This window comes from Muntiacus reevesi, chromosome 19 (genome assembly GCF_963930625.1).
Source record: "Muntiacus reevesi chromosome 19, mMunRee1.1, whole genome shotgun sequence".
Classification (NCBI taxonomy): Eukaryota; Metazoa; Chordata; class Mammalia; order Artiodactyla; family Cervidae; genus Muntiacus; species Muntiacus reevesi.
Window position 1 is genome coordinate 458,415 of NC_089267.1, and position 18,123 is coordinate 476,537.

At 37.8% G+C, this 18,123-nt stretch overlaps 1 protein-coding gene across 1 annotated transcript in view; it reads left to right on the plus strand.

Annotated features, from left to right (window-relative positions):
- The window catches only part of LOC136150939 (exocyst complex component 1-like), a 48,148-nt gene that overhangs the window by 4,778 nt on the left and 25,247 nt on the right, over positions 1–18,123 (plus strand). The window contains 5 exon segments of the mRNA XM_065911829.1: positions 1,167–1,394; positions 1,605–1,737; positions 2,320–2,447; positions 7,165–7,314; positions 13,824–13,929. Of these exon segments, the coding sequence (XP_065767901.1) occupies positions 1,167–1,394; positions 1,605–1,737; positions 2,320–2,447; positions 7,165–7,314; positions 13,824–13,929 (745 nt within the window).

Consider the following 18,123-nt stretch of genomic DNA (forward strand, 5'->3'; position numbering starts at 1 on the left):
AGGCAAAGTATGAATTTAAGGAAAACTCTGAGAATAAGGAATGTTTTTAAGACTTAAAAGAGTGTTGGCATTTTATACATGAAAGGTACAGAAGTTGTAAGGTTGAACTGAGGTCCAGAGATTACACCAATAGCCCAAGCTTACAAATTTGTAGAACTCTCTGGAAGTAAAGCCTAGAAGAGACTTCAAGATGTTGAAGTGAAAATTGTCCTGATCAGTTCAAGTCACAGCTCTGCTGCTTAAGATTCAGTGGGTCAGAGCTCTGCTGCTTTACAGTTGGGCTGCATCTCCATGGGAGTTATTATGAATAGTATATAAAATAACATGTGAAATTTTAGCATCACCCATACAATGATATTATTTTAATTCTTTATCCAAATTTTTTCCTCATATCATGTTATCTGCCTTCTTAATGTGGCTTTGTGGTTTGTATTTTCTAGTTAATGTTGCATCTGTGTTTCAAGTCATCATATTACTTTGCAGTTTAATTTTGGGTTTGAAAGCTTCCATATTTCAGGGAATTGAGAATCAATAGAGTCTTTAGAAAATATTAATAAGGGGTCGGTGGTTTGTTGCTACTTTGTCTGGGGAAAAAAAAAAGTAGTTGCAAATGAAAGAGAAAAGAAAGAATATTGTAGAAGGAGCTATCTTATGGCAATAGACTCTTCCACATCCTATTAGTACAAATCATGCTACAGTTATAAATTAGTTCCATGTATCTGTTAAAGACTGGCATGCTACTGCTACCCTCTTAACTAAGGTATTAGCATAGGTGATTATTATGCTTTTGTTTAGGGTTTTACATAAATGTTGCAGATTATAGAAAATGTCTATAGTTGATAGAGCTGGAAGCAGTGTCAGAGATGGTATAACCTAACGGCACTAATGAGAGTCCACCATTGCTGATGATACATCATGGCGCATGCCCTAAATATGCGGTATTGAGATCTGGTCCCTAACCTCCACATAAGGGGACGTGTGCTTCCCTGAAATACTGTGTGAAAAAGTGGAGTGTAAACACAAAGCAGCCAATTAAAGTAGACGTGTAGATGTAGATGTGTGTGTCAGCCTTTGTTGCCACTGCTGCTGAGTCACGCTGCTGTCAAAGATTTATGGATATTTCATTTGAAGAATATGAAGTATTACTTCTCTTTTTAACTGTGTAGGCCAACATCCAGTCTATCATGGCCTCTGAAAAGCAAGTCAACATCCTAATGAAGTTACTGGATGAGGCTCTCAAGGAGGTGGATCAGATTGAATTGAAACTGAGCAGTTATGAGGAAATGCTCCAAAGTGTAAAAGAACAGATGGATCAGATCTCCGAAAGCAACCACCTCATTCATCTCAGTAACACTAATAACGTAAAACTCCTGTCTGAGATAGAGTTTCTTGTGGTAAGCATGGTTATAAACTACTAACAACAATTAAAAAAAAACAAAACTAATGATCTCTAAAGCCCATTTGCAAGTATTTTCTAGTTTCCTTAGGAGAGCAAGATTTAAAAATACTGAAGTTTCAAACACCCAGTAATAGGATTGCGTAGCATCTTACCTGTAAACTTCCTAAGAGTACACAGACAAATGGTGTGTTTGTTTACTTTCCAGAGCCACATGGACCTGGCCAAAGGTCATATAAAGGCACTTCAGGAAGGAGATCTTTCTTCTTCCAGGGGCATTGAGGCCTGCACCAATGCTGCAGATGCCCTGCTGCAGTGCGTGAATGTAGCTCTTCGACCAGGTATGACCATAAAATCTGCCCAAGAACCTGGGACTAAGCTTCTGACTTAGTGTAAAGCTTTTGACAAGAAGTCCATGAGGCAGGTGGTTTAGGGTTAGATTATTAGCTATTGAAACAAGTTTCACTTACTCTCAAACATAATTTATATCGGCACGAAGAACTTGTTCATTTCGGTACCTTCTGATTGACCATCAGTGACTCTACGTTAACACCAGCATTTTTCTTCAGCGCTGTTCACAGGACCTAGCACAAAGTAGATGCCGTAAGGCTTTGCTAGACCAGCGGTTCCTAAACTTGAGCTTGCATCGGGATCACGGCTAGGGGCCAGCGCAGAAGCAGTAGGTCCGCTCTGAGGCCTTAGAATCCATGTTTCTGACCGTTCCCAGGTGAGGCTGAGGCAAGACCGCAGCGTGAGGATCGCTGAGTTACACTGTTTTTCCCCCTTACCTTTCTTTTATAAACACACGCATAAACCAGCAAAAGGTTGAGTTCTTCAGAACTGAAATACGGCTTCTGTTATGAATGCACTCCTTAGACATCCGGGAGCTCTCTAACCCGTTGAATAAGCTGTCACGATTTCAGGCCATGACGTGCTTCTGGCAGTTGAGCAGCAGCAGCAGCAGCAGCAGCAGCAGCAGCGTTTCAGTGATTTGCGAGAGAATTTTGCCCGGAGACTGGCCAGTCACCTCAACAATGTTTTTGTTCGACAGGTAATTTTATCTTATTATAGTACTGGCATGTTCCTGTAGCTTGAAATGAAATGGTCACAGAAAAAAAATTTTAATGTATTTAATTGGGAGCACAATATGTTCCTTTCTATATTTATTTGATTTTAATATTTTTAGATATGTATGTATTTGCTCATAGATGTTTTGGGGGCCTCAGTGGTCTCCTATGAAGACAGTTCCTTTTAGCCAAAATTCCCTAAGTTTTAAATAATTGTGCTTGCATGTTACATATACCCCATTTAGACAATCTTGTTTCTAAAAATAAGTCCAAACTTGTTACGTTTTTAATGTTTGGCCTGTTTTATTTTTCAGTATTTTCAAGTGAGAACAGGGACTTGATTCCATGTTTTCAGTATTTCATTGGCTCCATATACTTATAAATATGAGAAAAATGACTAACTCAATTGTAAATTCTAGTTGATTTAATCTTATAGAAAACCTTTATCTCTATTTCTATGTGGAAAGGGTGTTATAATTAAGGTTGTGGCAATGATATAAATGTTACTGTTAAGTATACCTTAGAGGGATTTGACTAGAAGGTGCTTTTTTTAATAAATAATAAATTAGACTTAATATTTCTTGAATAAATTAGGTGTCATAAATTAGATTTTGTGTATTTATGATCTCTTTAATAGGGATTTGGGGCCAAAAAAAAGTTGAGTGAAATTTTGTTCATCAAGAAATGCTGACTGATATTCCAGGTTCTTATTTTGTTTTCACTTTGTAGTATTCTGAAACAATTGTATTTACTCTATTTTATTTCTGATTAGTTTACTCAGGCCCTCCTTCAACTCTATAACAGGTCCTACTTTCTTTCCGTGCCTGTGAGTACATCAACTTTGGCTCCAGCTTCTCCGATTCTTTTTTTTCCCCTGTAAGGTTTACTAAGCTTAATAGCAGCAGAATCTTTATAGTTATAATTTACTGATTTGAGCTACCTGTTAACCATATTTGTGGCAGTTTTTTTAATGTCCCATAACAGAAAGTTTATTTAGATCCAAAGGCATTTAATCTCATTCTGCTTGCCTTTCTTTCTGTCATTCTTTCATTCACTCACTCACTCCTTTATTTGGAAGTCATTTGCCAAGTGATTAAAGATGCATTCCAGACGTTTCATTGGAATAGATGAGAGGCTGATTCTTTGCTCTAGTTGCTCACGATCTAGAGAAGGGCGACAAACAGACTGAGGGAGGGTGTATGTTATGGTGGTACCATGGGAGTAAAGGAAGACCAGCTAACTAACCGCGCAAGGGGGAACCAGGGGAAGACTCTCTTAACATTCCACTTGACTTGAAAAGCTTCAGGAAAAAAGTAAACCTAGGAATCACATAGGAAATACTAATGCACATTTTTCTTACACTATTATTTCAATAATATCTATTTTTACACAATTCCCTAGTTTTTTTAAATTATCCTGTTGACAGGCTATAGTCCACATTTGTAAATGGTATGGAAAATACCAGTCAGTAAATGATAATCCTTTCTCCACCCTTAATTGTTTGTTATAACATGCTATTATTTGTGATTTTTGCTTCCTTGCCTTATAAACTAATGGCTTTGTTTAAAATGAATGCATCCCAGTTCTGAAAATCTAATATGCATTGTTACATGTGAGTAATGCATGTTAAAAACCAGAATGTTGCAACAACCTGGAATGTGCTGATGAAGATGAAAGACAGTGTCCCAAGTGCAGAAAAGAGATTTTCTTTGTGTTAAATTGAATACTTCGTGTCACCTAGCAAAGAGTTGGGAAACAAGGGGATTTCTGTTCCTGGTTGTGGGACACACTGGGAAGATTCGATTACTGCACTGGGTTACATGTCTTTGTTCACCATCAAATTTTGATTGTGTGTCTGATTTGTGTGTTACATTGTGTGACAGGACTCACTGTCCTCCATATGTAAGAGTAAGAAATGGCTGCTACCCTCAAGATGCTTGTGAGGATGTGGTAAAGGTAATGTACTTAAAACTCTACAGCAGTGTATAGGGGCTACCTTAGGGACACCACAATGAAGTGAATGTGTCAGTAAAGCAAGTCACACAAATTTTTTGGTTTCCCAGTGCATAAAAAAGCTATGTTTACACAGTATTGTAGCCTATTGTGTGCAATAGCATTATGTCTAACAGAAGAATGTACACATTTATTTTAAAAATACTTCATTGCTAAAAATTGCTAAGCACCCTCTGAGCCTACCATCTGAGTCATCATCTTTTTGCTGGTGGAGGGTCTTTCCTCAATGTTGAAGGTGCTGGAGGACCAAGGCAGTGATTGCTGAAGATTGGGGTAGCTATGGCAATTTTTAAAAATAAGACAAGAGTGAAGTTTGCTGTAATGATCAACTTTTCCTTTCTCAGACAATTTCTCTGTGGCATGCAATGCTGTTTGATAGCATTTTACCCACAGTAGAACTTCTTCCAAAATTGGAGTCAGTCTTCTCAAATCCTGCTACTTGTTTTATCAACTTAGTTTATGTATTAATTATAGTCTAAATCCTTTGTTGTCATTTCAGTAGCCTTCACAGCATCTTCATCAGGAGTAGATTCTCTTTCAAGAGACCAGTTTCTTTGTTCATCCGTAAGAAGCAACTTCTCATCCATTAAATATCTGTTAAATGAGATTATAACAGTTCAGTCACATCTTTAGACTCCACTTCTAATTCTAGTTCTGCTTTCTACCACATCTATAGTTACTTCCTGTACTGAAGTCATACCCCTCAAAGTCATTCATGAGGGTTGGAATCCGCTTCTTCCAAAACTCCTGTTAATGTTGATATTTTGACCTCTTCTCATGAATCATGGTGTTCTTAAAGGCATCTAGAATGGCCAGTCCTTTTCAAAAGGTTTTCAGTCATCATTACTAATTTATTTATCTCTAATAAGAAACTTTAAACAATGTCTTAATTTTTAAAGTATATAAAGAGTAAAATTCTTAGCACGATTGAATTCTAGATATGATAGTTATCTATATTATTGATTGAATTAAGCAATTTAAGTATTTTTTCTCCTTCCTATATATTTTGAAACCAGTTTCTCTTAAAATCTTTCTGTTAACACTAACAATATTTAATATATCCTAATAGTCTGAAGGTAATAATGTTTTTATATCAGTGAATTTTCACATGATGATGATCTGGAAATGCTACTTACAGTAGAAAGTTTTGAATAGTAATATATGTAGAAGAGCTTTGTAAACCGTAAAATTCTCTATAAATGTTGGTTCTTCCATTTTGCAGGAGAGATGAAGGTTTTTAATTGAAGAGTTTTCCTGACATTAAATTAAATAGTACAACTTAACATGCAGTGACCTGAGTAAACAGCTATAGAAGAACATAAACCATGATTTTGAGTCTTGAATTATTGAAAAAATTAATGAGGAAGGATAATGGAAATATATCTAATATTATTATTAATAAGGGTAAAATATTTGGAAAACATTTATCAGCAATAACAAGTTTGTCAAATACTCCTTCCTTTTAGTTAGTGTAACTTAATTAAGGCACAATTTGGAGACATTAGCAGACTTAAAACTAATCTCTCTCTGTGTACAGTATCTAATATCTGTGAGTCAGTGGAATCTCAGTCATCCTTCTGATGTGGTAAACATTTCTGAAATGTAATGTTTGTAATGACCTTCAGCAGTTTTTGAGTCTGGTTAGAATGGTTTTGTTTGGCATGTTTTTAAAAGAAAACAGAAGTGAGACTCACATGGCTGAGGTTCAGATTCTAGCCTTCCGCCTGTGTGGCCTGTGTGGATCACTTAGCCCTTTGAATTTCAGTTTGTTCCGTTGGGTCAGCTGATCTACTGGATCCATATACTCTAGAACAAAAGTCAGGATGCATCGTCTGCCTCAGGCTGATTGAAAACGTGCTCATTTATATAAGTCATGTCAAGGATTAAAAACAAAATTATATAGTTGCTTCTGTAGAAAATTAATGGAAAAATTAAAATTACATTATTATTAGGGGTTATCCTGGAAAGGGCTTCCCAGGTGGCTCAGTGGTAAAGAATCCGCCTGCAGTGCAGAAGACATAGGTTCAGTCCCTGGGTGGGGAAGATCCCCTGGAGGAGGAAATGGCAACCTACACCAGTACTCTTGCTGGGAACTCCCATGGACAGAGGAGCCCGGCAGGCTACAGACAATCTATTGGGTTGGCCAAGAATAGGATATGATCCAGCAACTGAGCACTGAGCGCTGTCCTGGAAAGCCCAGGAAGCAGTCATCTGCAGTCCTTCCTAGTTCTGACATTCTGTGTCCTGTGCATTTTCACCTGCTGTTTAAATATCGTAGACTCTAATGGAGATATCATAGATGGAGACAATTTGTTTTGAATGACTTCCCCTGTTCGGTGTGTGTTTCTTAGTAACAGTTTATATCATGATATTTATTTGCTTAGTCAATTGTAAAATGTTATGGGAGAGGTAAAGTTGATTAAACTATTCATTCTCAACTACTCTAAAAGATAAAATGAGTCGATTTATCAGAGAGTCATTCTTGTGTGTTTATGACTATTTTATGGTGGTGGTGTTCAGTTTGTATACACAGGATGATTAAAAAAAGACAAGTAAGTACTCAGTTCTTATATTTCTATGTTCTGTTGTTTTTGCTTGGCCATGCTTGATCATTATTAAGGATATTTAGTTACAACAGTGTTTCTTTATACTGTCAGTGATAGTTATGTCCTTATTTATTCACTCTAGGGTCGTGATCAGAGTTCAACTCTTGCTCAGCGCTCTATTGAACTGACTTTACCTAATCATCATGCATTTCATAGAGACTTACTCCGATATGCCAAGCTGATGGAGTGGCTAGAGAGTACGGATTATCGAAAATATGAGGGACTAACAAAGGTATGGATTTGACGTCAGTTACTCACTGAGTATAGAGCATTATCTTTTAGAATCGAGAGGTCGTGTGTTCAGTTCCGCAAGTGACATTTGAAGCACTGTTGTATGTTCTTAAAAAAGCAGCAAGTAGTTGAATTTCTTAGTGCTCATTAGCTATGGAGAACATTTTTTTTCTTTTTCATTTATTTTTATTCGTTGGAGGCTAATTACTTTACAATATTGTAGTGGCTTTTGCCATACACTGACATGAATCAGCCATGGATTTACATGTGTTCCCCATCCTGATCCCCCCCTCCCGTCTCCCTCTCCATCCCATCCCTCTGGGTCTTCCCAGTGCACCAGCCCTGAGCACCCGTCTCATGCATCCAGCCTGGGCTGGTGATCTCTTTCACCCTTGATAGTATACTTGTTTCAATGCTGTTCTCTCTGAACATCCCACCCTCGCCTTCTCCCACAGAGTCTAAAATTCTGGAGAACATTTATTTTATGTACTTAGATGGAGAACAGCTAAAATTTGAACTTCAGTATAGTATTAGGCCATACTGTAGCTTGAAGCATCATTTAGTTTAGTTAGTTAAATAATTATTTCCTGAGTTGCTTTATGTGCAATATAAAAACTAGAGAGTATGAAGTTATATTTTCAATGAGGCATTTGCTTTATAAGAACCTGTAATCTGTTCTTTTAAGCACATGCAGTGTGCCTCTTTATTAAGCAGACATTCCACTGTTCCAGGCACAGAGGAACATGGGTATTTCTGTTCCTGATTGTGGGACACACTAGCTGGAAAAATTGGATTATCATATTATGGTACATTTCTTTGTCACTCACCAGATTTTCACTGTGTGCCTCTTTTGTACTCACTAATCCATATGTAAGAATAAGAAGTGGCTCCCACACATGCTCCTACTTCCAGAGAGCGTCAGGTCTGCCCGGGAAGAGCAACTATCCTTAGCAGCCGGCCAGAGTTAAGTGCTGAACTGGATATGAGTTTAAATGTATAGCATGTTAGAGAAAGGAAATTCATGACCTGTAGCCACAGGAGAAAACTTCATAGAAAACATTGGACTTGACTCTTTTCCCGGGACTTTAAGAAGACCAGCCTGACTGAAGCTGAAATTCCATATTCTAGAAGAGTGAGAAGTTAGGTTGAAAAATCTGAGTCGTGAGTCCTAGCAGCATTCTTTAGACATAGGAAGAGACTTGATAGGGGAAACTAAGAACCTAATACAATAATGAACTGAAATGAAATCTTGGACGAAGAGGATGATAGTAGGAATAGAGATTATAAGTCACAAGAGAGAATCCCAAAACAAGGGACAGGATGGTGCCAGACTTGTGAGACGCAGAGATTACAACAGTGATAAATACCACTTGGGCTTCCCAGGTGGCGCAATGATAAAAAAAAAATCCACCTGTCAATGTAGAAAATGCAGGCTTGATCCCTGGGTTGGAAAGATCCCCTGGAGAAGGAAATGGCAACCGACTGCAGTACCATTGCCTGGAGAATCCCGTGGAGAGAGGAGCCTGGTGGCCACAGTCCGTGGGGTCGCAGAGTGGGACACGACTGAGTGGCTGAGCACACACACACACGGATGGCCACAGCTGGACAAGAAAGAGCCATTCACACGTTCCCTTAGCAAACGCGCTGAGCATCTGCTGTGTGCTGACACTGTTGTATGCACGAAAGAGAACGGCGCTGAAGGAGACAGGCGAACACTTGCCTGTTCAGAGTACATATTCCAGTGGAGAAGGACCAACATAAAAGTCAACTTCATAGTCTGCTGGAAGGTACTGCTGAGAGCTCTAGAGAAAATAAAGCAGGGAATGCTAGGACATCAGAAAGGTTGCGGTTTCAAAAAGGGTGGTCCGAGAAGGCAACATTTGAGCACAAATTTTACAGATAAGCAGGGGTGCGCAGTGGGAATTTCCGAGGAAAGCTTTCCCAGCACAGCACAAGTGCCCCAAGGCAAGAGCAACCTGGAGCACTGGAGGAGCAACCAGGCCGTGGTGGTGGGAGCACGGCGAGTCAGGTTCAGGATGGGAGGGCGGGCGTGAGAGGTGCGGTGGGGGGCGGGGGGCGGGGCAGGGCAGATCTGGAAGGGACTGGGCACCGGTGTTGGAATTTGGTTTTTACTTGCAGAGAGATGAGGGAGGGGTGTTGATGGGCTTTGAGTAGCAGAATGACATGCTCTCATTTAGTAAACGGCCATTGTAGCAGGAACCCTTGGGCTCAGGACTCTACTGTTGTGTTGTATTCTGATTAGTTTTGAGTCAGCAGAATTCTGATTTGGAGATAGTTTACAGAAGAATATTTGCATGACTGGAATCTTTGCCTTCTGAAGTTTTAAGAGGATTAATACTGTATTTTGAATGATTAAATATCGTTACATCTTAAGAGTTTTGTGCCAACAAGTGCTTTGTCCCCTAGTGAATATTCAAATGAGTAAAATAATCAATAAGCTTTTTGCCTGATTGTGTTCTCAGTGAGTATTATTGCCGTATCTTTATATATATGTAGCGTCATGAATGTAATTTAAAGTGAAGAAGCAAGCCAGTAGCCAGTCTAGTGCTGAAGTATGGAATCATTCTCTGCTCATGGTATATTTTCAATTGACAGTATTGATGTGCTTTTTTAAATGAAATTATCTTATTTCCAAAGAATCTTGCTTTATCTTGTGTTTGAACTTGTGACAGACCATGCAGTTTTATGCCTGATAATCTAATTTGGTTGCTCAAGTGTTTTCAAAAATAGGAATCTTATTAATATGACCAAGAAAGGAATGAAAGGAAATGGAAGGAAAGGAATGAAAAAAGGAACCTGACAAATCAGTGTTTCTTTGGTAAGAAATAATAATTAAATCCAGATGCTATTTGTACTTGATCCTTTCCATGTAGTGTGTGCTAGTGGTAAAGAACCCGCCTGCCAATGCAGGAGACAGGAGATTCAGCTTCAGTGTCTGGCTCAGGAAGGTCCCCTGGAGAAGGAAATGGCAACCCACTCCAGTATTCTTGCCTGGAGAATTCCATGGACAGAGGAGCCTGGTGAGCTCTAGTCCATAGGGCTGCAAAGAGTTGAACCTGATTGAAGTGACGTAGCACTCACCTTTGTACTTGGTTATTTGTACCCAGCTCACACTTTTTGGCAGGACCAGGAAAAGCTTGTCTTCATTTCTTTAGGGAAAAGAATAACTAGGCCCTGCCCCAACTCTACTTACGGCTGAATCTAAGCAAACCCCTGATTTGGGGGTGTATGTAATTTAGAGCCTAAGGAAAATAGAGGTGCGTTGGGCATGTAATAAGCTCGGCTGCCCAGAATCCCTTCTGCCTAGCTGGGGCAGTAGAGCATGTAGAGCAGTTGAGCAGGGAGATGGTTTATCCTTGTTTAGGTAGGAACAATCTTTCCTCTCCCAATAGCCCCTTGAGGCCGACAGTCTTTAAGACTGCTCACACATTGTCTCAGCCTCAGTCCTATATTTGTAAATATAGAAAATAAAACATGGTGTTATCTGTAAGACTCTAAAGTGAGCACAAGAAAAAGTTGGAAATACTGCCTGAGATAACAGTATTTAAGCTCAAGATAGTTGGATTTTAAGTTAGGTGCTGTATACAGGATGCTAAGAGAAATACTCCCAGTGAGAAGCTTCTCTCTGAATTCAGTAAGTGAATGAGCTGGGAGTCACGCCTGTCTGTGGGCTTCCCCACCTGTGGGTTCTGTTGAGCACCTGGGGGAAGGTGTTCAGTCATTTCAATTGTATTGAAAAAGAAGGTGATTTTCAGTAGTCTGCTCAAATCACTGTTTTAGAAATAGCGACTGTTTAAATTGCTTGGGTAGTAGTGTGCACTTAGTTTGGGTATTGGAATGCAGTCTGTTATATTGAGTGAGTTGAGTAGAAATCTAATGAAGATTTTATGAATTATAAGTTGGTCAGCCATTTACATTGATTTCCAGTGATCAGTGTTTTTGTGATAATTTAAAATTCAACGAATGAGATGCTGAAAAGTGAAATAGCTGAACGAAATAGGAATAATTTTAGTGTCTGTTTAGCTTTAGATTTGCTTTTAAAGCTACACACAAAGATCACAGGAAAAAATTTCCTATTTAACTTTCCTTACGGAGAATCTGTGGGAAATGTATGTGGCATGCAAATTGGAAAAAAGAAGGCTCTATATTATGTTTCATCCAAAAATTTTTTATAAGGACGTATCTATCAATAAAATATCTAAATATATATAAATATATCTAATATATTTTTATATACTTATAAAATAACTTAAAAAAATCAATAATGAACTATGAGTCAGTATACAAATAATTTAAGTGATATACCTTTGAAAGTTACATCTGATGTTTAAAGCAAAGTAAACTGTTCTAAAACTGGATGTGTTTGAAATTGAAGTGTAGATTTCATGATAAATTTAAAAGAATAACTAGGCATAGGAGTTTTTCTGCTGCGGATTTATTTAAATTTAGTGAAACTCTACATAAGGCATTTAACATAGGATTTGGAAAAATACATGGCCTCCCACTGTTGACTCTTTCGTCAGGGTATAAAATATTTTTGTATGATAATAAGCATAGATGATGAGGGAATGAGTTTGCATGTTAAATAATAGATGTTTTCATTTGAACTAGAATAAATTTTGTTTTTTAAAAAGAAATCATTTGATTATGAAAACTGTAAGATGTGGTAATTAAATTCTTATGAGAGTAACCTATTTGGGGCTAATTTACTACCCCATGCTGGCAAGGTATGGTAAAACTCAGTGTCCTGCTTCAGTGTCATTGATCCTGTCTGTTGGTATAATAATTTTTGAAACAGCATGGCATTATGGAAGAAGAGTTAAAAGATTCCCTTATTCTTTAGCACTGTAATTTTACCCTTAGGAAATTATTCCAAGAAAGCAGTTCATTAGAGATGAAAAGCTTGTTGTAACATTGTCTATCACAGGAAAACATCAAAACCAATTATGTAGTCTGTGTTAGGAGGTTGGTTTACTAAACTGAACATCAGCAGAGCATAATACTGTGCAGTCATTAGCATATGACCTGGAAAAGCGTGATTGTGCTGCCCCAAACACCCAGTATCGTATGAATGCAGCTATGTTTAAAATACATGAAAGGTAATGTGTAAATTACCATCGGATCATTGAAAAAGCAAGAGAGTTCCAGAAAAACATCTACTGCTGCTTTACTGACTACGCCAAAGCCTTTGACTGTGTGGATTACCAAACTGTGAAAAATTCTTCAAAAGATAGGAGTAGCAGACCACGTTATTTGCCTCTCAAGAAATCTGTATGCAGGTCAGGAAGCAACGGTTAGAACTGAACATGGAACAACAGACTGGTTCCAAATCAGGAAAGGAGTATATCAAGGTTGTATACTGTCACCCTGCTTATTTAACTTATATGCAGAGTACATCGTTTGAAATGCTGGGCTTCGTGAAGCACAAACTGGCATCAGGATTGCCAGGAGAAATATCAAAATCCTCAGATAAGCAGATGACACCAGCCTTATGGCAGAAAGTGAAGAACTAAAGAGCCTCTTGATGAAAGTGAAAGAGGAGAGTGAAAAAGTTGGCTTAAAACTCAACATTCAGAAAACTAAGATCATGGCATCTGGTCCCATCACTTCATGGCAAATAAATGGGGAGACAATGGAAGCAGTGAGAGACTTTATTTTGGGGGGCTCCAAAATCACTGCAGGTGGTGATTACAGCCATGAAATTAAAAGAGGCTTGCTCCTTGGGAGAAAAGCTATGACCAACCTAGACAGCATATTAAAAAACTGAGACATTACTTTGCCAACAAAGGTCCATTTAGTCAAGGCTATGACTTTTCCAGTAGTTATGTATGGGTGTGAGAGTTGGACTGTAAAGAAAGCTGAGCACCGAAGAATTGATGCCTTTGAACTGTGGTGTTGGAGAGGATTCTTGAGAGTCCCTCGTACAGCAAGGAGATACAACCAGTCAATCCTAAAGGAAATCAGTCCTGAATATTCATTGAAACAACTGATATTGAAGCTGAAACTCCAATACTTTGGCCACCTGATGCGTAGAAGTGACTCATTTGAAAAGACCCTGATGCTGGGAAAGATTGAAGACTGGAGGAGAAGGGGACAACAGAAGATGAGACGGCTGGATGGCATCACCGACTCAATGGACATGAGTTTGAGCAGGCTTCGGGAGTTGGTGATGGACAGGGAGGCCTGGCATGCTGCAGTCCATGGGGTTGCAAAGAGTCGTACTTGACTGAGCAACTGAACTGAACTGAAAGTATAAAAGTGAAAATGTGAGTGTGATTATTCAACTTCATATTTTTACAAACTGTTAATATTATGATGCCAGTTCAGTTTTTTTAAAAGATGGAAAATAGCCTTCTTGTGTCCTATGAAATGCATCAAATATTTTCAGACCACAAAATTGAAAACAAGCACAAAGGATATGGGGGGATTGAGAAATGGAAATTGTTATACTTGTTTTATTAATGAGTATGTGTTGTTTTCACTTTTAAGAATTGCATGGATTATTTATCATGACTCTGTGAGAGAGAAATTAAAGATGTCTTTGAAGTTGCAAAGATCAAGATGACTGGCACAACTAAAGAAAGCAAGAAGCTTGGTAAGCTTAGGCACCTCAGTCCCCTTGTTTTCTCTTCTACTAAAAATTATTTATCTGTGACACATAATTTTAAGACTTTTTAGGCAAGGTGGAAGGAGATACAATAGAATTAGTAAAAGAATAAATCTAATGCATTGGTTTGATTTATAGGTTTTTCATGGAACAAGTATGTCTCTAAAGCCTTATTTTTACTAATTAAAATTCTGCAGTATGTGAACTTGACAGCAATTGTATATACATGCCGTGTCTAATAAAAGTACAGCGCAGACGCGGAACCCGTAAATACGGAGGACCAACCATGGGACTTGAGCATCCATGGATTTTGGTGTCCACCACTGGTGCTGGAACCAACCCTGCACAGATACCAGGGACAGCTGTGTATAGTCACAGCAGCAGCAGTTGGCCAGAGAATGAAGTGCAGTCTGGAGAGAAAGTACTAGATTAAGAGACAGATGTTGGAAGTTCAGTTTCTGATTTCCTAAAAGACCTTTTGTACCAGTTGGAGGCAAGTCTGTGATCTCTTAAGTCATTGCACTCCACAGGGAAGTGAAGTGATGCCTGGCTTCTTACTTGTCACTGGCTATTTTGAATCAAAAAGAAAGTGGCTAAGTGTTTTCTCCCCTGTGAAGGGGCTGTAAAAATGTCACCAAAATTTCTCCTGTAATTATACTTTATTTTTCCAAAGAGTTATTTTTGAAACAAGAGGGGTTTTTGTTGCTTCTAAATATGTTAAATAAACAAAAAACTTGATTTAAAAGGATAACCAGTGAAAGTATCAAGTTGCAAGGAAATGATTTGCCGAGGCCACGTTCTGCTCTTGCATGTACCCATCTCTGGGCTTTTTGGATGGAGTTCTGTGCCTGTCGGAGTCAGAACCTGGCCTTAAATGGCTACAGTGTGTCCTCTGTGTCTGCATAGCTCCCCTTTAGAACCATGAGTGTAGCATTTGCTTGTTGAAAGGAGCCTGTGCCCTGATTGAAATTGATAGCTCGTCTTTCCATTCTTTTCTTTAGGACAAAGAAGACTATCTTTAGTAGTGGGTAATTATTTTGTGATTCACTGGTTTGTGGTTTGTTTTTGTTTTTAATACAACACTAATATATTGGTGATACTAGTTCCGATTTTTTAAATGGTTTGAATCTGTGTATTGCACTTTGGTAAAGATACTGATAAAAATATTGGGACAATAGGCTTTTGGAAACAGAAATGCTAACTCATCCTAAAGGTTACTTGTTCTTAAACGGTGTGTTTATATCCTTGTTAATGTTTCACCATGGATATGTTAAATTGAAGAAGGAATTCCTAGGGCCTGGACTCCATCTCAGGCCTGTCCGTGCTGATCGTGCTCGGCTGCCTCTCCAGTGGACTCTGAACTCTCTGCTTAGTGCCTGTGGGAACGACAATGGAAGGATAAGACCCCCTCCAGACAGGGGAATCTTGAAGATCACATCCAGGTTGCTCATTGCCTAAGAGGAAGCATACCGTAATCACCCCTGTCTCCGGACAGGTCATAAACTTTTCCTGTATCTATCAGGATGTAATCACAGGCTTATCGATTATTAACTGGTTGGAATGTAACTCCGGGCTTATTGACTATTGACTGTTTGAACACACAACACTTGAATGATGGGGTTATTGTAGTTGTATTTACCCTACCTTTGTTTATGTAAGTCTCAACGGAATTGAGGTGGTGGGTTTGGACACGTACACATGGGGTAGGTGGTGGGGTTTGGACACGTACACATGGGGTAGGTGGTGGATTTGGACACGTACACATGGGGTATAAAAGATTTTCACAAATGCTGGACGGGGTCCTTGGCTAAGAGGAGACTCTGCCTTGGGCCCGCCGGTGTAATAAACTGCACTCCACTATCTGCATTGTCCTTCTGAGTGAGTCTGTTTCCCGGAAAGCGTGGCTATAACAAAATCAGTTTTTCTTTTTAGTAAACAACATATTAATACAGTTACATGTTTAATGTTTTCATTTAGTATATTTGTCATCACTTGCTACTGCAGTAAAAGGGAAATCTTTCTAAAACTACCTCCTTGGGAGGTTATTAATGCCCCTGTCATAATATTAATTTATCAAGCTTAAGATTCTCATTGAGATAAATGACATAATTGGAATATAATTTAAATCAAATACAATACTATCTTAATGGTATCATTGCATTAACCTAAAACCTTAATTTTTTTTCTTATTTTTTGAAGTTCTTAAATTATCTTGTTAAAAAATTTTTAATTAACCTAAGACAAGTTTAGAAGATACTTTTAAAACAGGGTTAAAATTACATCTCTCGTATGTATCCATTAAGTAGTAAGAAATAGGAGAGTAACCAAAAAATTATAGTTTCTATTACTTTGATGTTATCAGTTACAAGAAAGGAAAAACTAAATAATAAACAGAATTCAGAGGATAAAAACTATTTTGTTCATCTTTGAAAATGTAGCTTGTTGGTCAACATTTAAAAATAAATTTCAAGTTAAATACAAATGACTTCAGAAGTTCTAAATAGATAGAATGTAAACTTTTTAAAGATACCTTTTCAAGGATTCGAATTATGTTTAAATCAGTTCTTAATAGTAATTACAGTTAAAAGAGAAACCTAAAATTTGGGGAAGGTAAATTTTCAATGGATCAAAATTAAGGAATTATGAATAAAATTTTAAATTTGTTTTGTTTTTTCCTTGCTCTGAAAATGCTGCATCCGAGATACTAATAAAAATAGAAAGTCAGCGGCGGGCGGTTAAAAAAAAAAAGAATAGAAAGTCAGATTGAATGTATTTTACAAAAGGAAATTGTGTATAGTCATAGAGATTCAGGGGAATTCTCTCTTTTTGAACCATTCTTTACTCAAGTCTTTAACATCTACTTAGTTTAGATAATTTAAAACAATGTTAAAATGCCAGTAAAGCACTTTTTCTTTGTGGTAAGGTTTTTATAAAACCTTTGCCTTTCTAAGGTCAGAAGGTTACCCTGATACTCTCAGAGGTGTGGGATTGTCCTCCCGAGATTGATACTTTGGTGTTTTGTTTTTCTTCTGTATTCCTCAGATGTACTGAATGAAAAGACAGGCAAAGGATATCTAGTAATAATTTTTTAAATTGCCCATTTTTTTTCTTTTTACTACTAAGATAAGACACACAAGTATTAGTTGAGTCCATTTACATAATAACTTCCTTATCTTTAGTAATCCAGAACTTAAAAAATGATATGCCAAGCACATTTTTTCCAGTGTTTCTCCACTGAAATTAAGAAATCTTGTTGACTCCAAAGGGAGTCTTGAACACAAGACTACATTCAGTCCTGAGTGGATGATTCATTCAGTAAATGTTTATTAATTACCTATTACATGATAATCGCTGCTCGATACTGAGAATGCAGCAATGAGCAAAGACCCTACCCTCTTGGTGCTTGTACTCTAGCAGAAATTGTTTAAGGATATTTAAAATTTACCAGAATATTGTTACTTCTTGCTGATAAATAATATAGAGTTTTTTATGAGCCCAAATAGGGCACTAGTAGTATTTATTAACTACTTTAAAAAAGAAAACTATATGCAGAATTAGGCTTTGCTCTGAAACTGGTGAACTTAGTAGAGCGACACCTTAAGATCGCCAGCAGGTACTGTTCAGATTGACAAGCTAGTGGCTCCAGTGCATCCCCCGCTCCTGGTTGCTGTGTGTCCAGCCTTATCATTTCATATTCCTTTAAACTTCAGGCAGACAAGGCTAGGAAGATTGACATGTTTTTGGTGTGGCAAATTACTAGTTTATACTCGAGCTTTTGCCTAGCAATAGCAACTATCACTATCCCTGTTTGGCAGGAGTTGACACCTTGTTTTCCGTTTCTTAAATATTTCTAGAGTTATATTCATTAATTTTCTGTTTTATTCTATAATTTCTTTCTTTGCCATTCAAGTTAGATTCTCATTTGGGTTTAGAATGTTTCACAAAACGATCTCTACAATTGATCGAACAAATACTAAAGAGAGGTTTTAGATAAAGGAAATGCCAAATGACCCTGAAAGAACTCCAATTCCCACATTAGACCTGTCTCTCAGCTTTACCCTTCTACCTACCCATCTCCCAATAATTAGTGTTTTGATACATGTGTTTTATTCTCAGTGTTCACAGAGCCAGCTAAGTTACTAAACAGTTTAGCTTATTATTTCTAAAATGGTTTTAAAACTC